Source organism: Cinclus cinclus, chromosome 6, assembly GCF_963662255.1.
Source record: "Cinclus cinclus chromosome 6, bCinCin1.1, whole genome shotgun sequence".
Lineage (NCBI taxonomy): Eukaryota > Metazoa > Chordata > Aves > Passeriformes > Cinclidae > Cinclus > Cinclus cinclus.
This window is the reverse complement of record NC_085051.1, coordinates 60,160,969-60,184,417: the sequence shown is the minus strand read 5'-3', so window position 1 is coordinate 60,184,417 and position 23,449 is coordinate 60,160,969. Positions and strand designations below refer to the sequence as shown.

Genomic DNA, 23,449 nt, shown 5'->3' with positions numbered 1-23,449 from the left:
CTGTAATTGTGGAATGGAGAAGGAAATCCAGCCCTGGGGATGGGGCTGGCCAGCAGTGCTCAAGGGACATGAGGATGGGGATCTGTTTCCTACTCTGGAAGTCCCAGAAACCCCAGCCCGGGCCACCCATCCCCTCTGGATGGAACTGGAATGCTCCATGCTGGCTCCACCACCAACCCACCTGGTGCCAGGGTCCTGTCCCCCACCCCACATCCCCCAAAAATGCTCTGAAGATGGGTTTACGCTTCATCCCCATGACCAGGAGTATGACAGCAGGAGCTCAGGGAGGGGAAAGGCAGCACTCAGATGTGGAGAACAGTTGGGACACACTTGTGGACCAATTATCCCCCAAAATCCCACACCTCCCTTTCATGTGGCATCCTGAGAAGGACCCATGTGGCCTCGAGCTCCCTAAGGATGGAGTCTGCTCCCCCCATGCCCAGCCAGAAGGAAGGAGAGGCTGGCAGCAGAAACACCACCTCTTGTTCTCATTCCCTGATCCCAGAAACATCCAAAACCTTGGGCATAAGGGACTTGAAGGAATCCAAGCAGGTGCAGGGACGGAGCCCCTGGGCTTTGGTTGCCTTTGCTCATGCGCTGCCAGAGACCAAAAAGCACTGAAGGAGAATTCTTATTGATTCCCACGTCAGAGCTCTGTGAGAGCTGGCTGATAACAGGTCCCTGAGCAAAGCACCGACACCACAGGGCTCTGTGGGGTGTCTGGGGACACAGCCATGATGGAGAAGGACACTTTCACTCTGTATGAGGCACCTAAATTTACCCCAGTCCCTAAATCACAGGTCCATGGGGAGCAACTCAACATCATCCCCTACAACCTCTTCACTGGGGTGTCCATGGGGCTCTCCAGCCCCTCAAAATCTCTGATACCTGTCCATAGCAGGGGGCTTGGAATGAGATGGTCTTCAAAGTCCCTTCCAGCCCAAACCATTCTGGGATTTTGAAAATTCTATGTGCTGGGTCTTCTTTCTGTTTTGGGGGTGTGTGTGAGCACAGGTCACCCAAATTCCCTGTTATTCCCCATTATTCTCTGTTATTCCCCTGTTATTCTCTATTATTAGATATACCCATATTCCCAAATATCCTGCAATGAATGGCTGCAGCCCAGGGAATCACAATTTCCTCCCCATTTTCCAGAGGGAGAAGTCCAGTGGACACATGGCAGTGGCTCACACCCCCTGAGGATTTAGATCCTGACTGGAGCAGGGATCATGCTGCCCAGGATGGCCGGGGTGCTTTGCTTTGTGAAAAATCACAGCAGCCCTTGTGTGCAACATTGGTTAAAAAATAACCCCAAATTGCTTCCTTTTGAAGGGAAATTAACACTGGGAGGCTGCAGGGAAGCAGGGGAGTTGTGCCCTGATGATGACCAGGCTCAGATTTCCTGGCCTCATTCACACCTCTCCACCGTGGATGGCTTTGGCTCTCAGAGAGGTGTTCTGAGCTGAAAAAAATGGGATTTGGGGAACATAATCCAGGGAACAAATCCATCTATAGAAGGGGTTAATACCTTTTATTTGCCCCTCAGGCACCTGAGATGGCCTGAGAAGCTGCAGCAGATTTGGGAACCTGTTGTGCTGGGGGAAGGGGAAGATGGATGATGCCCAGACAGCTTTGTGCTTTTCCAGCTCCAGCCTTCACCGGAAAGATCGGATGCGAGCGGGATGGTAATGCAGTTAGGGCTGGAAAAATAGAGACAGAGCAGGGCAGAGTGGTTTAATAAGGTCGATGTTATTGAATCATCCGGGTGGGATGAACTTGGTCTCTGAGCAGAGCACTCTGAAGCCATCAGCAGCTCCCCTAGGAAAGGGAGGTGGGCTCTCAGCCAGCCAGGAATGGGCAGAATGTTGGGAATTCCCCAAATCCCGTGAAATGGAGGTGATTTGTGAGCTCCTGGAAGACACTGATGGTATCAGCAGCCGAGGGTCCCGTGGTGCTCCTGGTGCAGCCCCACATTCCCCGCAAAGTAAGGATCAAGTAGGCTCATGGAGGGCTGCACTGAGGACCCCCTGTCCCAGTTCCTCAGCAGATCCTGGTGGGACAGGACAGTGACCAATGAGGAAAGGCTGAAAGAATTCAGACTGTTTACCCTAGAGAAAGAAGGAATGATGATAACATCTTCAAGTGGGTAGATAAAAGAGGGTTTATCTAGGGAGGGAGGGATGGAAGAGGGAGGAAATGCCCTGTTCTGCCTTTCCACAAATGGTGGGCAAAAAACAATGGACAAATCACCTGGAGAAAGGCTCAGACTGGCTCTTTGTGAGGCTGTTTAGATGTGAGGGAGGGAAGGAGTGACCCCACCATCAGACGGTTTTAAAAGCCAGGAACAGAAATCCTGGGTGGTCGCTGTGCCCACTCTGTGCCAGCAGTGCTCTCCCACCTGCTCTGTCCAGAAAAACATTTTGGCAGCTCATTGCTTGAACTGGAGGATGCTGGAGCTGCAACAGCTCCATTCCAGCTTCATGTGGCAGCCCTGTCCATGGCAGCAGGGTTGGAGCCAGGTGATCTTTAAGGTCCCTTCTAAACCATTCTGTGATTCCACGGATCTCTGCAAAGGTGGGCTGAAGCACAGCCTTGCTCCAGTCCCACTTGCAGGTAAATCTCAGAATGGATGCTCAGCAGGAAGAGTCCAACCCTGTCACTAGGAGAGGAAACTGCAGGAACCAGCTGGGGCTTGGAAAAGGGTGGAAAAAAAACCTCCAGCCAGGAAAGAAAATAACCTGCTGAATCAAGAGCTGCCTGTCAGTGATGGTTGTTTAAACATGGCAGAGAATCAGAGCGCTCGAGGAGCTGGACGTGTATGCAGGAGGACTGGAGATGGAGGTGGGTGCCAGCATTTTCTGGCAGGGTTGGGTTGGAATTATCCTTCAGCTCCTTAGATAGCAAGGCAGAGATTCCAGGAGGAGGAATGCGCTGCGAGACGCGGCCGTGCAGCCGTGGGAGGGTGGCAGGAGAAGCCAAAGCCCATGGCAGCAGGATAGGAAACATCCTGGAGACAAGGAGAAAATCAGGTCAATGCTCTGAAGTGGCTCAACAGGCCATCAGGAAGTTCTTGGGAAGGGGAATGGCACGGTGGGGGGGGGAGGGGGAGAGAATTGGTTGAGTCACCATGGCAGAGATTGTGGAATTGGAGGATCCTGGAACAGTTTGGGTTGGAAGGGAGCTTAAAGCCCATCCCATTCCACACCTGCCATGTACAGGGAGACTTTTCACTGTCCCAGGCTGCTCCAAGCCCCGTCCACCCTGGCCTTGGACACCTCCAGGGATGCAGGGGCAGCCACAGCTTCTCTGGGCACCCTGTGCCAGGGCCTCACCACCCTCACAAGGAAGAATTCCTTCCCAATATCCCATCTGATCCTTCCCTCTGCAGTGTAAAACCATCACCCCTTGTCATATCAGAATGGAGGATGGTTATTTCCCATGATGGATGTCCTGCTTTCAGCTGGGATCTGCAAATTCCTTGGGACCAGGAACAGAAGGGACAGAGGGGGAGTTCAGCGACACCTTCTCAGGGATGCATGGGGGACACTGCACAAATTTGGGATCCCAACCCAGGCCCCTGCTGCTCTCCCACCGTGGGATGTCAACTCATGAACAGCCAGGGATTTACCACCTTGCTTCACTCCCAAAGCTCATTGCACCAAGCACTGGCTGCTTTAGGGAATTCCCATCCCCATCCAAGAACCCAAATCCTGACACATGTGGATATTTTCTTTTTTTTAAGTGAAAATCCATGAAGTTGTGCTGCCAGGATATTTTTTCCAAGCCTCTGGTCCCCTGTCCTTCCTTGCAGGGCAGTGGAGTGGCCAGGCTTTGCTTCTGGCTCTCCAGTGTGTTTGGGACACTGGAGATGCTGCCAGCTGAACAAGGATGGGTTATTCCAACATTTGTTCCTTGCAAGGAAACACCTCTGCTCCTCCTTTTCCATCTCCCAAGTGATGACACCAGATGGTGACAGAGCCAGGACAAGAAAAAAACAGTGATAACAGCACTGGAGAGAATAAGAAAAAAAAAAACACAGAAAAAAATCCCCAAGGTTCCATCATATCACATGGAAATCAGGCAGCATCTTGCAGGATTCACTCCTGGATCTCCAAGAAGAGGTCCCCATGTGGAGGGCTGCTCATAAATGACCTGTCCTTCCTGGAAGAGACCCCAGTGGAAAAGTGGGACCTGCTGTCTCCTTAGGAGAACCCAAATCCTGGGAGCAGCACCGGCATCTCAGGTGGCTTTGGCAGGTGACACCACAGCTGCCACCTTCCATACCCAGCTCGCTTCTGGTGGTGGCAGGTGACATCCGAGGTGGCACAGGGAAGAGCAGCTTCCATGTTTTGAGGAGGTGCAGGGAGAAGGAGAATCCCAATTTCTTTTTCCTGGGAGAGGTGCCAGGATCCGGCAGGGCCACCCTGCTGTGTCCTCACGTGTCTTCTGCCACCAACCCACCACCAGGGACGTGCTGCTGGAGAGTCACTCAGCTGGAGCAACTTTCTCTGGAACATTCCCAGTGTGGAGAAAACCAGAGTCAGCTTTCCATGCATGGTGGTAGGAAGTGAGATTTTTTTTTTTTTTTTTGTTAGAGTTGGTATTAAAAGTTTGAGATACAGTTTTTTTTTCTGTTTGGACTTTGATGTTTATTAATTTGTATTTGCGTTACAGTGATTTCTGCAGTACTTTTAGCTAACAAGTTAAACATGGAGATGTGTTTTACTTTTTACAAGGTTTTTTAAGGCTGAACTTTGATTAAGAATGGACACCAGCATTATTTTTACTTTTAATTTAATAATTAATTATTCGTGGCTTGCAATGTGGATTTTTCTATTTAATTAAAAAAGATCACTTAGACCCATGAAGAAGAAGGTGAAGAAGGACAAAACTTCTGCTTTAAAACTTTTATCTTGCTTTCTACACCTTAAATTTTAAGTTTTCTTATATGTTATACTACACACTTCTATTCAAACTACATATGCATGATTTCAGTTTTATTATTTAATTTTGGAAGCCTTCTTCACAGCCTCAGTTTAAAAGCAGGGATCAGTGCCTACCAGCACAGAAAATCTAAAATTCTCAATTTCCAAGGTTTCAACTAGAAGTGCTACAAAAGAGAGGCTGCCATGTTCCTGCCCTCCTGTACCCCACAAGATCAAACAGATGGGGATTGTCCTGTGAGGAAAAGCAATTTCAAAGGGAAAAAAAATAAATAAAAGAAGCAGGAGATGTTTTTTGCAGCATAGCTGCTCCAGAGATCATGGGTGACATTTCCAGCAGGGCAAGGAACACTGCAGGGTCATATCCCAGCTAATACAGGGAAGATTTGGGCTCCTTTCCAGGCACTTTGGCTTCAGGCCAGTCACTTAACTCTCAGCATCTCAGTTCCTGCAGCTGGAACAGAGGCAGGATTTTCTTCCCAGCCTCTGGCATCTCGTGGGCTGTGAGGACTTTGGGAAGTGAGCACATCCACAAGTGTGGAGGACACTGGTTTTGCAGACAGTCACTGCCATGCTCGCAGGTGCAGGGTCAGGAAGTGCCACTGGAATTATTTGTAGCTTGCTTGTTTTTGGGGAGCTGTTTCCTTCCCTCGGCCACGTGCTGGGAGCTGCCCACTGGGATGCTGGGAGCACTGGGATGGCTCCTCGCTCACCTTTTCCAAGGGAATTTGGCTTCAGTGGTGAAGGTCTGGGGGTCAGCACGAGGTGGCCTGAAGGCAAGGCTTTAAAGGAGGGACAAGTCTGTCTGTCTGTCTGTCTGTCCCTCCAGGATCCTTCACAGGCAGCAGCTCCTGTCCTCCACTCACAGCATTCCTAAAAGCAAACAGATAAAAGGCCAAGTTCACCTCATCACAGAATCACAGAATATCCTGAGCTGGAGGGGACTCACAAGGATCATCCAGTCTAACTCCTGGCTCTGCAGAAGAAAGATCTCTTCAAAATTCCCTCGGGCATTTCTCAGGCACAACAATCCTCATGCAAAAAGCATTGGAGTGGGACTTCCAGGCTTCTGGAAAACCATTTCTGGAGCAGGAGAGCTCCCAAAGACATCAAGTACCCAAACTCCATGTAAGCATCGTGCTGCTCCTTCTCTCCAGGACTCTTCTCCCAGGAGCTGGGATGTTTTAGAACTCACAGAGGCGATTCCCAAAGCTGCCTGCAAACTAGAAAACCTTATGTCAGGAAGAAGTCACAAAGCATCCTAACCAGAAACATATTTGGGGAGTGAGTCAGTGGAGGGGGAAGCAAAAAAGAAAGTTGCACCCTTTAACTTGATGAAAAAAGCATATGGTAACAGCCAGTACTGTGAGCAACATTCCCTGCTCCGGCAACCGAGCCAAGGAAAAAATCATGACTCAATCATTGCATTTCATCGAAATCTAAGGAAAAATCTCCTTCAGGATGGGGTATTTGCAGGCAGAGCCAGTTAGAGCTGAGTTAGCTGGCTGATTAACTAAATTGTTTGGAGAGGGGGAAATTTTGCAGCAGGTTTTGGGCTTTAAGAGGTCTGATTTAAACACAGCTTTGGCTGTGGAGTGACAAGTGAGCGCTGTAGATGTAGCTGATGCACAAAATGAATCCATCCCTGCTCAGATTCCACACACAGCTTCTCCTGAGAGCACAGGATAAACCCAGGAGCAGCCGGATCCTTCCCCAGGAACAGCTTGCAGCCAGAGCTCCTGCTTCCCCCAGGAGGCTGGGAACGTGTCCCCATAAATCCTGAACCCAAGGAGGCCAAGAATACCATCAGGATTATGAAGGAGAACTAGAAACTGGCAAAATGTTTGCTGTAAAATCCATATGACTCTGCTTTTCTTTGGGGACGCATTGCAGGGCTGGGGAGTGACAGGGGCTGCAGATTTCCCAGGCATTCCCAGGCACTGAACTGAAATTCACTGCAGGAAGAAGCAGTGAAACCTCAACCAGTTTTTTTTGTTGTTTTTTTTTTTTTTTTTTTTTTTTTTTTCCCTAAGGGTCTGTGGCTGCAGATGTCAAAGCTGTAACTCTCAGAGAGCCCCAGGACTTGGGAAGTAAATAATCCCTAGAAAGCAGCTTGGAGATGCTGGGTGGGAGCTGCCACATCAGCCCCTTCTGCATAAAGCCATCCATCAGTGCCTGGGTTTATAAAGCTCTGGGACAGGAATGAGCTGCTCCTTAGAGGCTGCCTGCTGAAAATGGGCTAGAGATGGTGCAGCAAGGCTGGGACAGGCTGGGAATCATGGAATTGTTTAGGTTGGAAAACCCCTCTAAGGTCAAGTCCAACCACTCCCCAGCACTGCTGACGCCACCGCTGACCCCTGTCCCCAAGTGCCACATCCACAGGGCTTTTAAATCCCTCCAGGGATGGGGAGCCACCACTGTCCTGGGCAGTTGTGCCAGGGCTGGACAACTCTTTTCATGGAGAAATTTTCCCTAATATCCAATCTAAACCTCCTCTGGTGCAACATGAGGCTTTTTCCTCTTGTCCTGTCCCTTGCTCCCTGGGAGCAGAGCCCAACAGTTCCCTGGACACAGATTGTACTGTGGGCTCTGGGAGATCCCAACTAAGCACACAGGACATGAGCTGCCTTGCAGAACTGTGCCTGGGCCAAGTGTGGTCACTGGAGGAGTTAAATCCCACCAGGACAAACCTTGAGATAGCCAGGATTTGGGTGACTAGAATAATAGAAGAATTGGTGGGACAGATGTTGGTAGCTTTGAACAAAAAGAGAGTAGTTTAGATTAGATACTGAGAAGAAATCCTTCCCTGTGAGGGTGGTGGTGCCCTGGCACAGGGTGCCCAGAGAAGCTGTGGCTGCCTCTGGATCCCTGGAAGTGCCCAAGGCCAGGCTGGATGTGATATCTTGGATAGTGGAAGGTGTCCCTGCACAAGGCAGGGGGTGGAAGAAGATGACTTTAAGGTCCTTTCCAAGCCAAACCATTGCAGGACTCCACGAGTAAGAGGCTGCTGTGGGCAGAACTGAGCCCTCGTGGCTCCATCCTGCTCCCTGCCCTCCGTGCGCCCACGGCTCCGGCTGGGAACGTCAAGCTCTGGCATGTGCTGCACACGTGCCGGCTGATCCACATCAGGCTGTTCCCCAGCCCTGCCAAACTTCTCCCTGATTTAATCAGCTCCTCTCCTGCTGGCCTGGGCCGTCTCCCCCTCCTCCCCTCCCCAGGCAGATGTGGTGTCTCCAAGGCTGAAGGTGGATCTGTGACAGCGGAACACGCCGCGCTGGCAGGAACAGTTCTGCCCTCTTCCCTTTCCTGCAGCCACCACAAAGCAGCCTCACCTCCCTCCATATCTCCTGCTGGTTTTTAATACCTCAGTTTCATACAAAAATAAACCCCCCACGCTCAGTTGCATGCGAGGAGGGGAAGCCTGGAAGGCATAAAGGAGAATTCCCAAGGAGTTTGCCAAAGAGACGGAGCCATCCCATCTGAACAGGCTTTGGAAACACAAAATATTCAGTGTGAGCCCTCCCTGCAGAGCACTCAGAGCTACACACCAGTGTGACATCCCTTTTCCAACAGGATCTCACCTTGTCCAAAGCATGGAGTCCAGAAGCTGTGAAACTATTTGGGAAAATACTGGTGGAATGTAGTGGTGGGATTGCTGGAACAAATGGCTGTAGAGAAGCAACTGGAAGATGGAATCATAGAATCCCAGAATGATTTTGGTTGGAAGGGACCTCAGAAACCATCCAGTTCCACCCCCTGCCATGGCAGGGACACTTTCCACTGTCCCAGATTGCTCCAAGCCCTGTCCAGCCTGGCCTTGGACACTTCCAGGGATCCAGGGGCAGCCACAGCAAATCTGGGCACCCTGTGCCAGGGCCTGCCCACCCTCACAGCCAGGAATTCCTTCCTAATATCCAATCTAAATCTCTCCCCTTTTAGTGTAAAACCCTTCCCCTCTATCCTAGAAAGTGGAGTTTGTTTTGGAAGTGGTCTGTCCCTCTTTGCAAATTACTCTCGCTTAAATTTCCATACTGAAAGTGCTCCTAGCAAAGCTGAAAGTACATCAAGTTATTTTTAAACTTCAGTACTGGTCACTTAAAAGTAATTATGAATGTGAAGATTTCTGACAAGTCCTGCAGTCATAAACATCCTGGAAAGTCATCAGAGCAGGACCTTGACATTACAAGGCTCAAAGTATGGATGTTCCTCATTTGGACTTTCAGCTCAGCACAGCAGGAGTGGGATGGAAAGGTGGGAAGATAAAACATCAGTGCGTGTTTTGGCTCTTCTCATCTTTCAGAGGTTTTTTTTGCCATTTTGCATTTCCAACAGGAAAGCTCTGTCCTGGGAGCTGGGCGGGGGGGGGGGGGGGCTGTTCCTGCCCAGCTGGACTCAGTGACACAGGGCAGGGACTGGGGCTGCCCTGCTCCAAACCACGGCCAGGTTTCACAAGAGGAGGATTAGTTTAGATACTGGGAAGCAATTTCCAGCTCCAACCAAGGGTGGGCAGGTCCTGGCACAGGGTGCCCAGAGCAGCTGTGGCTGCCCCTGGATTCCTGGAAGTGTCCGAGGACAGGTTGGATGGGCTTGGAGCAGCCTGGGACAGTGGAAGGGGTGGAATGGGATGGGATTTGAGATCCCTTCCAGCCCAATCCATTCTGGGATTCTCTGGTGGCACCACAACCTCATTTTTAGTTTTGGGAAGGTGTGTGAGACACCAGCAGGTGAAAGAGACCACAAATCCAAGGTCAGCAGAGTTGCTGTCCTTTCCCTCTTCCCATGGCTTTGGTTTCCAACCAGTCTGAGCTTTGCAGGCAGAGGAACAGAAAACCAGAATGGAGCAGTGGAATGGTGACACAGAGCTACCCTTTAAGAGCACAGTCTGGGACCGGTCTGAGGTGAGATCCTGACTTTCTGGGGATACTGGAAAAGCCACAAAATGAGCAAGAACAACAAACTGGATGTGGGGTCCCTGGAGCTCGAGATGTTTGGACTTCCCCTCTCCCATCTCAGCCTCACTGAGGGCTGGAATCAGATCATCTTTAGGGTCCCTTCCCAAACCATTCTGGGATTCTCTGTCCATAGCCACAATCTGTGAAGCCCCAGGGAATGGGCAGCCTAGCTGCAAGAACTGGCATTTTATTTAGGAAACAAAGACAGGAGTTAATCCATGGCAGATGCTCGCAGAATCATCAAATGAAACCCCTCTCTTTTTGGATAAATCATTGAGGATTTCAAAACCACAAGAGATGGCTCCTGGGACAGCTCATTTTTGCAGGGAGCTTCTCACTCCTGAAGGGGAAGGACAGGCCAAGATTTGCTGGAGAGCTGCAGAGGGAGAGGGGGGAAAAGGCTGATGCTGGAATTTGCTTCCCAGAGCATTGACTGACCCCCAGGGTGACCTGAAACTTCAGAGCCAGGTATTCCTCTCCATGGATTGGGACTCCCCTTTCAGGAGGAGAAGTGTTGACACACTCTGAGATGTGCTGCCAGTTTTGGAGCTTCTGCAAAGGCACGCAGGAAAACACAAAACACTGGATTTCTGTAGCAAAGTGGGGGTCAAATGAGTCCCCAGGGATGCAGGAGAAACACGAGGAGCAAGGAATTAGCCTTGGGAGAGCCCAGCCCAGCTCCACTGCTGGCTGAAGTGCCAGAATTCATTGACAAGGACAGAAAGTGCTTTGTCAGTGCTGGGGCTGAGCTGACAGCAGCAGCCAGAGCCACACAAATGCAGCGAGAGAGAGAACATTGCAGAGCCTTCCTGGGAGCTGAACACATCCAGATGGGATCTGCTGATGCTGAGCTTTCAGCAGAACTCTCGGGGATCACAACAGCAGGGAAAGCCTTTTGGGGTTCAAACGGGGTCCAAAATTTCCCCTGAAAGTCTTTAGGATGCTCAGAGAAGCACGAAACAAATGCTGATGCCAGCAGGCAGGAATCCAGCAGGAATGAAATCCCAGCACTTCAGAACAGGTTGGAGTGCAGTGGGGAAGAGAGAAAGGCACAAAAACCACCTGTGGAAGAGGGAGGGAAAAGCCAAACCAAGAGAAATGGTGGGGGATTTTTTTTTGGAGGCAAATTATTATTAAATACAGATCAAACTGGGCCTTGGTGTGTAAAAGCTTTCTGGTAGTGACTGAAGATGTTTGGCAGAGCCTGGGGAGGTGACCCTGTACAGATCAATCACCTGCAGTCCAAATTCAGCAGAAAAAAAAAAAAAAAAAGATGTGTGGAAGCAGAAATCTCATCTCCAAGCTAATAACAGAAGAACATGGAACAAGGAAATCCAAATAAATTCGCCTGGCAGAAGGCACACAAATATACATTTAACTAACTCAGTGCAAACAGCTGACACAGTGATTCATGAACTCAGCTTGAAAAAAAAATCAATTCCCAACGATTCAGGTACAGCAGAGTCAGCTCAAGAGCCAAGCACGTGGGAAAGGAGCACCAGGACAGCAGGAAACCAGGAAAAACAGGTGGAAACCAGGCAAAATATAAGTATGGGAATGTGAAATACGTTTTAGCCGAGCCTGATAGTACTAATTAGGAAAGGAGATAAAATAATTGAAGTTGGCCAGCCAGACTGTCCGTGGTGAAATAAAGCAAAGGGTTTCTGACTCCAGAAACTCTGGCACTGAAGCAGGGAGGGAGTGAATGCAAATGGAGAGGAAGCTGCAGCAGAACCAGGACGGAATAATTAGGAGCAAAGGGACAGAATTAAGAAAAATAATAAAATTCATGCTCATTATCTGCAGAAATGACCTTGCAGCTAAACCATTGTAAGCAACGAAGCTGGACAAAGACCTCAAGGCCAAGTTTGGAAAACAGGTCGGTATCAGGCAGGAGTGACAGCAGTGAGGAACATTGCTCTTATCTTTTGTTTCTCAAGAAAAACCACCACTCAACACAACTTGGAAAGCTCAACATTGCCCTTGCAGAAGAAAACAAGCCAGTAATTGGAAGCCAGGACATTCCAGCTCCATGTTATGCCACAGAGCATCTGAACCAGAAAGTTTGAAGCAGCAGATATGACCTTACTTGAATTTTGTGCTGCACCACACAACAAAAACGGGGCAACCCTTTCACCACCTTCAACATCTGCTTTGCAATGAGGATTTCATCTTTGCAGCAGGATGAGAAGCATTTTTTGAGGATTAAAAAGATGAAAGCCTGTTTAACATCACTGCATACAATTTAGAATAAACCTCCATTGATTCTTTCAAGGTGTGTTTTCTATTTGGAATTTAGCTTGGGAGATTAGTAGGTGGTCCAGGGAGTTGTTAATTAGGACATAATTACAAATAAACACACCCATTTACTCGGGAGAAACACAAAGGGATGATCGGGTATTGGCTCTCATTATCCCTTCTCCTCCCAGCAATATGATTTACTCCTCAGCTCTACTTTTCTCCCTGATTTTCCAAGGGGCATGGACCTAAAATTCGGATCTCCTCCCTTATATGGAGAGCAGTCAGCAAGTACCAGCATGTTCTGAGGCCAGGGGAACAGCTATTCCATAAATCTGAAACATGTCCTGGACAACAGCAGGGTTTCCACAGACCACAAGAATTGCAGGAATTAACCCCTTTTGTTTACAGCCCTTAAAAAAAGGAACCAGTGGGGATCCAGTGGTGAAAAGGGAGAAGGCAGCAGCCCCACAACCCAGCTCAAAGCCCTGAAACACCAACCATGCACATTTGGAAACGTTTTGCACCTTCTAAATATAAAAGGAGATTCTCCTTTCTGTGTTTAAGTTGTCCTCATTAGGAGGAGCTGATTAATCAACTTATCTGGAGAGCCCAGTCCTGTAAACACTATGAGCAGAGGCTTCCTCCTCTCGGGGGGGTTATTTTCCTTTCCTGGGATTGCTCATCTACCAGGGTAAACAGGTCAGGCAGGAGAGCTCTAATTCTCCAAGGCCAGGTCCTTTTCACCATCTAAACGTTGAATATTGGTTCACTGCAGTGCTGTTTGTGTCATTTTCCTTTCCCACTCCGCTCCTCCCTTCCCATTTTCTTTGTTTTTCCCTCTTCAGAATTATTCCTAAATCCCTAAATCCAGCAAAGAATCCTAACTCCCAATTCTTTCATGGAAGGAGCAGCCCAAATAAATATAATGTGGGAGAAGAGCCACCCTCTCCCCCCAGACAGGGAACTCTGGGGTTTCCACAGCTCCAGCCACTGCTGTGGGCTGATGTTGCCACATCTGTGCACACTGAGAACACAACGATTCACCCCCACCACAGCCTGAGTTTGCTGCTATTTTAACTGAAGTTTAGGCTCTGCAGCTCCCACATGTGCCATCCAGATCATAAATACCTCGGGCAGAGGCAGCTCTGATATCCAACCCTTCTGCTCCAGAGCCTTCCACGTTGTTCTAAAATCTCAGCAATGACCCTCCGGTGTTTTATTTGGAGATTATTCCCTTTCATCCCAAAACTTCCCTCTTGACTTATTAGTTTCAGATACAAACCTCATCTAAATGTTGGTATTCTCAGGCCTCACCAAGTTTATTTGATGGTGCTGTCTCTTCCCCCTCCACATAAATATACACATCCATATGTTTTTATACAAACACACACATGTATGGATTTAATTATGGTAAACAAAGGACAGCTGGATCCTCTGCAAACCAATCTAATGTGCCTGAGAAACACTTGGAACCTGAAGAGGCAAAGGCACTTACCTCTGAGAAGAACGTGACTGATGTCATTTGTGTGAAACCACAAATATTTATTTTTAATGAAAAAATACTTAAAGTGTGCCACAGTGTCCATATATTCATTTGAATAGCAGTACAAAGATATGTATTTCTGAGAAAAAGTCTTAACACTGTAGAAAATAAATGTGGTTCTTAAATTATGTCAAAAGAAACGAGTAAAAAAGTAATGTTTTATACAGTGGAATAAAATGAAACGATTAGAGAGAATAATAAATTATAATTACAGTATTTCAAATATTTGCCTCATGCTTTTTTTTTTTTTCTTTTTTTTTTTTTTCTCTTCAGCATTAATTTCTACATGTGTCACATAGGATAGGCCCTCAGAAGCCAGCAGTCAAGATGGACTTCCAATGTGGGGATAATTGGATGTGGAGCTGAATAAAGTCCTGGAAAAATGACACCACTGCTTGTTATTCACAGGGTACATAAAACATCAGCACATGGCAGGTTTAGGTTTATACTGAACATGTATTTTTTTGTTAATGGAAATCAAATTAGGTTTGTTTTTTGCTATTTTTTTTTTTAATCCACTAATTTTTTTTTAATAGTTTAATGAACTGAACAGCAATTATGGTCATTAACAAGAATGTCACCCAAGCACAACTGCCCACGGGATGCTACAATGCTGTCTTGGCTCTTTGTACAGTCCACGTTGACAGGAATTTGGAATCCTTGCAGGTCTCATTCAGCACTGCAAAACGTTGAAAACTATAAAGTGCTTTAAAATACAAATAACCTCTTCTCTTTAGAAATAGGAAAACCCCTCCAAACATGCACTTAAACCTGAAACCTCCATGCCACAGGTCCTGCAGCTCTGCAAACATCCACTTTGTGCCATTGCTTTTGAAAGTTTCCTCTCCTGCCCCCAGCCAAAAATTCACATAGTGTCTAAATTGGATTTGTCAGTCTCTTCTTGGTCTTGTTTGTACATGAAGGTGAGGAGGAAAAGGGCAATGTCCAGAGATGACCAGTAAGCAGTGTGGGATGTGACTGCAGACCAGTATCTGCTCTCCACCAGACCTTCCCTGAGCTCAAAGTCGATCCTGTGCTCCAGCTCCACTGGAAAATGAACAAGAAAAGGAACAAGAGGGGTGTTAGAGCTGCAAAAACACCAGAGAGCTTCTGGTTCTGATTCTGTCATACAAACAACACACACAATCTCTCTGTGTTCACATTTCACAGGGCACTCAACTACATTGAGATTTAATAATATAGAAATACATTTTAGTGCACCTTGTGCATTTAGCACAAACCTTGTGCATTTAACACAAAGAGTGGTGCTGAGCTCAGTTAAAAAAAAAAAAAAAAAAAAAAAAAAAAGGAAACAAAACCTGCTCTTAGAGGTCTTTTCCAACCTGAATGATTCTTGAGAAAAGACAGTTTTTTTTTTTCAAGCAGCTGTTTTCCTTATAGCAACTCTATAAATATATTTATTTATACTTGTTATGATAACTACAGAGAAATATCCAGCAAATGCTGAGGCCCCACTAGGAAACTTTCTGAAATAAATGGATTTCTTGCTTTTTTAGTGTCTATACAAGGAGACTACACCCAATACTACAAGGTCTTCATGCAAAGTCATCCCTCCACAGCTCTGCCCTTTTAATATCCTGATTATTCCAACTATATTTCAGCAGTTACCCTTTTATTTCAATGGCTGCTTTGATTAATGCCACATCCAAAGCAATTACCACTGCATTTTAACTGGGCCAATGTTAACCTATTGCTGAGGCAATTCAGCGGTCAGAAAAATCTCCACGAGGAGCAATAAAATAAAAAGGACAACAACAACAACAACAAAAAAAAAACCTTAAAACCATGCTGAGCTACAAAAGCCAAAGCCCCAGACTGAGTGAAAAATGCAGCCATTTATCAAAGGCAGTTTGAAGGAATTTGAATTCTTGGCTGGGGGAGCACAGAGAGGGAGCATCGCACAAGACACGGCACAGATCCCCCTGTTCCCCCAGGAGCACTGCCCCACTTTGCAGCAAGCACAAGGAGCCAGAAACCTTGGAACACCAGCAGACAACCAGAGTCAGTTCCAAGAAGGAGAGTTTATCCAAAAAAACTGTGGCTGTGCAGGAAGGCCACTCTGAGAGGCCGTTACGGGAGCTTGGGCAGGAGCCAAACCCCACCACAGCTCTCTGTGAGCACAGCCTTTGGTGGGGATTGCATCATTCAGCTCCCAGCCCTGCTGGCCTCTGCTCCACCTTCTCCTTCCATGCAGCAGGGATGGGTTTCCAGCACGGAGGGATGTGGGATCCATGCAGGAAGCCCTCAAGTGTGCCAACCCCTCCTGAAATGACCCCCTTGGCAGCTGAGTGATGTTCCCTGTCCTGCTTCTTGACTTCCCTCAAGTCTAACCCAAAGTTTCCTGCCCTCAAACACTGACTCAGACAGGTTATCTGTTGCAATTTCTATGAACAGACAGCAATCCATCATGTGAATGCTGTCACAGGACACTTGTGACTCCTTGGATTGCAAAAAAAAAAAAAAATAAAAAACCCAAAAACACAAACCCAAAAAACCAACCAAAAAAACCCCCTGTGTCTTGCAGCAGTGCCAAGGAGCAGCTCAGAAATAAATCCAAGGATGAATTTCCTGACAGGAAGTACCTATGCTTTTGAAAAAAAACCCAGCTGCTAAAATTGCACTTTCTGTTCTGAGCAGTTCAGATCAGGACAAGGGCAGCTTCTGTTTCCAGTCATACGTGTCCTAAAATCCAGAGTGTTTCAGAATGGGAAATGTATGGGGGAACTGGGAGTTTAGGTGAAAAAAGGGTTCAAATTGTCAGAGGGCAGGGTTAGATCAGATACTGGGAAGAAATTCCTGGCTGTGAGGGTTGGGAGGGGCTGGGATGGAATTCCCAGAGAAGCTGTGGCTGCCTCTGGATCCCTGGAAGTGTTCCAGGTCAGGTTGGACAAGGCTTGGAGCAGCCTGGGACAGTGGAAGGTGTCCCTGCCATGGCAGGGGCTGGAATGGGATGGGATTTAAGGTCCCTTCCAATCCAACCCAGGAACAGAATCCCAACATTCACAGAATCCCAGAGTGGTCTGGGTTGGAAGGGACTTTAAAAATCATCTCGTTCCACCCCTGCCACGGCCAGGAACACCTTCCACTACCCCAGGTTGCTCCAAACTGGCCTTGATATTCAACATTTATTACTTTATGGCAAACCCACGACAGCAAATCCTTTCATGTGCAGTTATGGCATTTCCATCCCCCCGTCCCTCTCTTGTTTCCCTGGACCCACAGGGTGGGCATCACTCACCTGTGGGTTCGAGGAATCCCGAGCTGCTGTGTGGCAAAGGTGGGCTCCCAACAGTGGTGGTTTTCTTCTCATCCCCCTCAGGTCCATCTTTTCCTGTCTCCAGGCTCTGGGGGGTGGCACTGGACCTGCCAAACCTGGAGAAGAGCATCCCACCGAGGCCCTTCCCAATGCTTGCAGCTCCTGCATCCAGCACAGAGGGGAAAAAAAAACAAAAACAGCCCAAGATGCATCAATCAAACTGCAAATTAAAGCCACTGCAAATTAAAGCCACTGCAAATTAAAGCCACTGCAGCACCTGCTAATTAGAGCTGAGGGATGGGAAACACCCCTGGTGCTTTCCAAGGGTGGGAATATCTGACTGGAGTGGGCTCTGTTTATCCCCAAACTCATCTCATGTACAAAAGTTTCACTTTGAAGCTGTTGTCAGGGGGCAAAAAAAAACCAAAAAACCAAAACAACAACAACCCCATGAAATACATCTGCAGAGGGAAATCTGGTACTTTGAAGGATATGCTGTGATTTCTCTTTCATAAATTCTAAGACTGAAAATGCTTTCCAACAATATGGTGCATTCTGCATTTAAAAATCCCATTAGCACATTTAAGATATTTCTCTTATTAAGGGTTCACTGCCCTCAAAGACGTTTAAAAATGTTACATCATCTTTTAAAAGGACTATTTTGGTTGCTCAGGAAGAGGAATATAAAAGTTAAGAGTAGTTTTGTCATGTTTTATCCCGACTCTGCTGCCACCTCATGGACAAGACATTAAAGTTACTATAGAAACCCCCCAAAAAGCCACTCTGCTCTGAAATACCACATATTTCTACTTGAGGAAAAACTGCTTTTATATTCTTATTTGATTGGGAAGACTCCTGGCACTAGGCTTCTCCCAAATCCCACACAGAGAGCTAAAGAAAAGCCTTGAGTCAACAAAAACTGCAAGTGCATGATCAAGTATAAGCTCCAGTGAAGGGCATTTAAGCTCACTTAAACCAGGGCTTATTTTGACTCAGAAAGCCAAAGAAGAACAGACTTTATATTAAACCAGCCTGAATTTGCTATTGTAGAATCATGAGTTAAAGGTAACTGTAACAGGTTATATGGTGTGATTTTTCTGCTATTTGCCAATACCAGAAAATGGAATCGGAAGACAAAGTTTAATTTAATTTTTTTTTTCTCCATGAAGCAGAGTGGAAACTGTTAAATCAGTGGCAGATTGTGCCAGATTTAACTGTTAAACTACTTATGGCAGACAAAAGGCAGCAATAAGGGAGACAAAAATAAAGCAGCAATTGCATGAACTGCATCATCTCCCCTGAGCCTTGACTCCAATGCACATAAACTGGTTTTTATTTCAAAGGAAATGTCAGCTGGAATTAAACCAAGCCAGACACCTACAGAACTCACTGAAACCACCCTCTGCCAGTGAGGATTTCGGGGGTTGGAGTAGATGATCTCCAGAGGTCACTTCCAACATCAGCCACTCCGTGATTCTGTCCAAGGGACAGGAATCATGGAATGGTTTGGGTTGGAAGAGATCTTAAAGATCATCCTGTTCCAACCCCTGCCATGGGCAGGGACACCTTCCACTATCCCAGGTTGTTCCAAGCCCTGTCCAACCTGGCCTTGGACACTTCCAGGGATCCAGGGGCAGCCACAGCTCTTCTGAAAAACCTCAGGGCTACCACCCCACCCTCAAAGGGAAGAATTCCTTCCCACTGTCCCTGTCCTCTGGAAGTGGAAGCCATTCCCTGCATCCTGTCCCTCCACCCCTTGTCCCAAGTTTCTCTCCAGCTTTCCTCGAGCCCCAGGAAGGAACTCCAAGTTCTCTCTGGATCCTTCTGTTCACCAAATGAACACCCCCCTCTCCCATCCCACCACCAGAGCTGAGTTTCCTTAGGGCTGTACCCCAACCCCAGGGAGGAGAGAAGCTCCCTGAGGATCTCCATTCCCAGGGACACAGAGGACATTCCCCAGGATGCTGGATCTCCCATTCCAACCCCAGGGACATTCCCCAGGATGCTGGATCTCCCATTCCCAGCCCAGGGACATTCCCCAGGATGCTGGATCTCCCATTCCCACCCCAGGGACATTACCCAGGATGCTGGATCTCCCATTCCAACCCCAGGGACATTCCCCAGGATGCTGGATCTCCCACCCCCTGCCCAGGGACATTCCCCAGGATGCTGGATCTCCCATCCCCTGCCCAGGGACATTACCCAGGATGCTGGATCTCCCATTCTCTGCCCAGGGACATTCCCCAGGATGCTGGATCTCCCATTCCAACCCCAGGGACATTCCCCAGGATGCTGGATCTCCCATTCCCAGCCCAGGGACATTCCCCAGGATGCTGGATCTCCCATTCCAACCCCAGGGACATTCCCCAGGATGCTGGATCTCCCATTCCAACCCCAGGGACATTCCCCAGGATGCTGGATCTCCCATTCCCAGCCCAGGGACATTCCCCAGGATGCTGGATCTCCCATCCCCTGCCCAGGGACATTCCCCAGGATGCTGGATCTCCCATTCCAACCCCAGGGACATTCCCCAGGATGCTGGATCTCCCATTCCAACCCCAGGGACATTACCTAGGATGCTGGATCTCCCATCCCCTGCCCAGGGACATTCCCCAGGATGCTGGATCTCCCATTCTCTGCCCAGGGACATTACCTAGGATGCTGGCTTTGCCAATGTTGGTGATGGACTCCCCGTAGTGGCGCCGGACCATCACTGGGGACGTGGTGGGGCTGGGCACTGCTGAGGTGCTCTCAGGCTCTGGGGCTGAGGTAGTTTCTTTGCTGGGGTTCAGGAAACTTGGCTTCATGTGCTCGTAAGGGAGGGGGTTGGCTGTGTTGTACCAGTGGATCTGCACAGGTGAGATGTTGCTGTAGTGCTTCAGGATCAAGGGTTCTAATCTGTAGGCCTGAAAGGGGAATTTGGGGTGAAGATCAATCCTGGGAGTCCAGACTGGGGAAAAGAAACCCATCACTCTCCCTTCCCATCCAGAGCTCTCTCCAACCTCAAATCCAGATTATCTGTCCTAAGCAAAGCCTTGAAGACGACACAGTGGTGGTGGTGTTATGGTCTGATTCACTTTTAATGAATAAATAAATATTCACTTTTAGTGAATAAATTTCACTTTTAGTTTCACAGCCTGGAAGATTTAGCAGCTCACAGTTGCTTGTGAGGTTTTGCACATCTCTGCAACACCTGGATTACAACACTTGTACTACACGTTGTTACCAACACACAGATGGTTTTACTTAGAGAACAAATTTCATGTAAAATTAAACTGATTCTAACACAATAAAGAGGAATTGGTTGTGTAAACATTTTGTTTTATGGCCCTTTGTTGATCCCTGTGCAAACCATGAGTTATGTTTATTTTAAAAATATTTTCATATTGCTTATTTATTTCTCTTTGTCCACTTAGATGTAGAAAAGCATCCTGCACTTTTTTATTTCAAAACTAAATTACTATTTGCAGAGTGGAACCAATTGTCCCTAATAATCCAGGAAAATTCTGGAGTAGCTGGAGCTGAACGTGACCATGTTTGGAATATATTTAAATTCAGCTACTTTAAATAACAAAGTATCCCCAAACTGCTGTTCTACATGAAATTCTAAATCAAATTTGCATCAGAGAAGTTACCAAGGGGATGCAGATCAAAGGTTCAGAACATGATTTGGTAAAAGCCAGCACTGGCTGCTGTGGAATAAGGAAAAGGCAAAGCTACACCAACAATCCTTTCCCAAATGCTATCAACAAACTTTTACTTTTAGGATCCTTTGGGAAAACAACCCCAGTCTTTGCTTTTCTATATTATCTTGTAAACTGCTTGTGAAGCCTTTTTTAACATCTTTGGACAGATGATATTTAATGGAAGTCAGGAAGTTAAACACAAAATCCTTGTCTGAAGAAGAAATAGTTATTTAGAAAAAAAAAATCAGAATAATCCCAAATCTTATGCTTATTACTATGAAAAGAGAAGCAAAATGCATGTTATTTACAGCAACTTTTTGTAGGAAATGTAATTCTACAGTTCCAAACCCCAAGCCATTGAATAACAACCATTAACAAATAATCCTCTGCTGGAACACACTCGTGTTGACTCACACACTTTGAAGATCCCACACTATCCCAGAGCTTAAAAACAGGCAGGGTAAAAGCTTGAGGCTGCAATTAAAGACTCACCACTGGATCTGTTGGGTGGAAGATGTTTAATAACCTGTTACAAATTGCTCTGGGCAGGATGTGGTCCTGGCTGCCACTGGTTCCAGGACGGATCCCACGTAAGGCCAGGAACACTGCCAGTGGGGATCCCATACAGAAGAAATTCTCAACCTGGGGAGAGATTTCATCCATGTTAAATGAGGATGGAAATAATGCTTCCTAACACGGCTGGATTTGGTTTTTCTCTCCACCTGATTTTAACGGGGGAGGACTCAAAGTCTTGGTGGGTTCAAACAAGGAAGAACACCACGACATCAATAAATTAAACTGCCCTTGGCTGCATGTTGGGGTGCTAAAACCAAAAATCAAGTTGGATATTTGAACTCAGAGAGGTCTACCAGGGCTGGAAAGGATGGAGCAAGAAGAGTTTGGGAGACACTAAAGAAATGAGTCTGATATCTCCCGATTTTCCCAAACCTGCCAGACCTTCTCATTCTTATCCTGACCAAGTTCTCCATGATTTTCTTGCTACACACAGCTGCTGTTAAGTGAACAGAATTGTGCTTGCCACCAGTGCCACCATGTTCCAGGAGCAGCCACAGCCCACTGAGACACTCTGATGTCACCCAAATCTGCTGTGACCTCGCTCCCAAGCCCTGAAGCCAACACCAACTGAGTGAATCTGAGCTGCCACATCTGAGAAATCACTGAACCTGCATTCTGTGGTCATTACAACCAACCTGAGGTCAGCATTCAACACTGACCCCACACTACCAACCCTCAGACATCGCCTCCTAAAACCATCAAATGGAAAACTCGTTGGAAAAAGACATTTCCCTAAGTCAAAATCACCTTTCAGACTTTATTTCCTTACTTGAAAATTTAATTTTACCATCGTCAGATGCTCAGCCAGCAAGAGAAATTGCTGAACTCCTGCTAAATGCATGTGGAGGATCCTTGGAATGCCATGTGCTTTCCCTGTATGTCAGTACATGGAATGAGGAATAATGGCCCTTTTCATCTCTTGGATTCCAGTGCTGCACAGAACATTCCTACTCCTCTGTCTTGGCACTGCTACCACATCTCTTCCTTCCAAAAGAAGTCCCAGCTTGATGGAAAAAGGAAAAACTAGACCTTCAGCATGGATATTGCATTAAAATTGTCAATTGCTGCAAAGCTCCTTTCCTTTCTTCAGCCCAAGTTTTACACAGATTTTGTATTTTGTCAGCTTGGACAAAAAGCTTTTTCATCTTCAAACACAACAGAAAGAGACATTCCCAGTGCAATCCTTTAAATTTAATAAGCAACCCCTAACCCTGTCCACCTGGTATTTCCCTGTCAAGAATCTGAAAGGCACAATTATGTTTTTTCTGCTTTAGGGAAGAATCAGACAGTGCCTGGCACCTTGCCCTTAGCCCAGGACACTCAAAGCAGAGTGGGAAAAGCCTCAGAGGGTAACTGGTTTCAGTGGTTACACAGGGTGTGGCTTTTGTCCCACTGCTGTCCCATCATTTCTATTGATAAAGTGCTGGAGTCCCCTTCCCTGCAGGGATTTAATGTGGATTGGCACTTGGGGATGTGGTTTAATGATGGACAGGTCTTTTCCAACCTTAATTCTATGATTCTAAACCCCAAACCTTTTAATTAGACTGTCAGTGCTGTTGTAAGGTGGCTGAAAATCAAGGCTGCTGTATTATAAAATCTACCAGGAATACAAGATCAAACTCTATCTAGAAAATATTTGTAAATTTTGGCGTTTCTCCTGGAATCAGGAGTGGGGCATTTTCCTGTAAATGTTCAACAACACAGGAGACATGTTTATAAAATGACCTTTGAGAGCAGCACTCCTCTCCTGGTTATGATTCATAAACACAAGACTTAATGAATTTTTTTGTATTTTAAGCAGAAGCTGAGCCAAGTAGTCATCCATTCAACTTAGCACTGCAGTATTTTCATAATTAAGTGAAAAAAAAAAAAAAAGAAAGAAAAGCTGAATGAGTCAACAGAAGTGAGGCAGCAGAGCCCTTTTGTGCTGGGCACAAAGGAACGTGAGGTGCAGGCTGGACCTTCCTGCAGAAGAGCTTCTGCAGCCTTGGCTGAGTGAGAGGTGCTGAGCAACCCTGAAGTCTTTTGGGCCAGGACATTGCAAGGCCAGATTTAAATGGATTTCCATGTCAGTCCTAAGGAGAAACTGAGGTACATCCTGCTCTCTTCTTTCCCTGACCAAAAAATCATCCTACAATAAAAAATTTCCTATTTTCACACACCAGAGGTGTGAAGGGGTTGGTGTCACACTATTCCCCATGCCCCCATCTTCTTCAGCCCCTCATCCTTGA

The 23,449-nt window shown here is 47.0% G+C and overlaps 1 protein-coding gene across 1 annotated transcript in view; it reads right to left on the bottom strand.

The window, feature by feature from the left end:
• Nucleotides 1-13,804: 13,804 nt before the first annotated feature.
• DDHD1 (DDHD domain containing 1) overlaps nucleotides 13,805-23,449 on the bottom strand; it is a 62,997-nt gene continuing 53,352 nt past the window's right edge. Inside the window, exons 10-13 of the mRNA XM_062495820.1 lie at nucleotides 21,135-21,284; nucleotides 19,610-19,862; nucleotides 16,939-17,118; nucleotides 13,805-14,726 (exon numbers count right to left, since the gene is read on the bottom strand). Of these exons, the coding sequence (XP_062351804.1) occupies nucleotides 14,545-14,726; nucleotides 16,939-17,118; nucleotides 19,610-19,862; nucleotides 21,135-21,284 (765 nt within the window). The 3' untranslated portion in view covers nucleotides 13,805-14,544. The remainder of the gene's footprint in view (nucleotides 14,727-16,938; nucleotides 17,119-19,609; nucleotides 19,863-21,134; nucleotides 21,285-23,449) is intronic.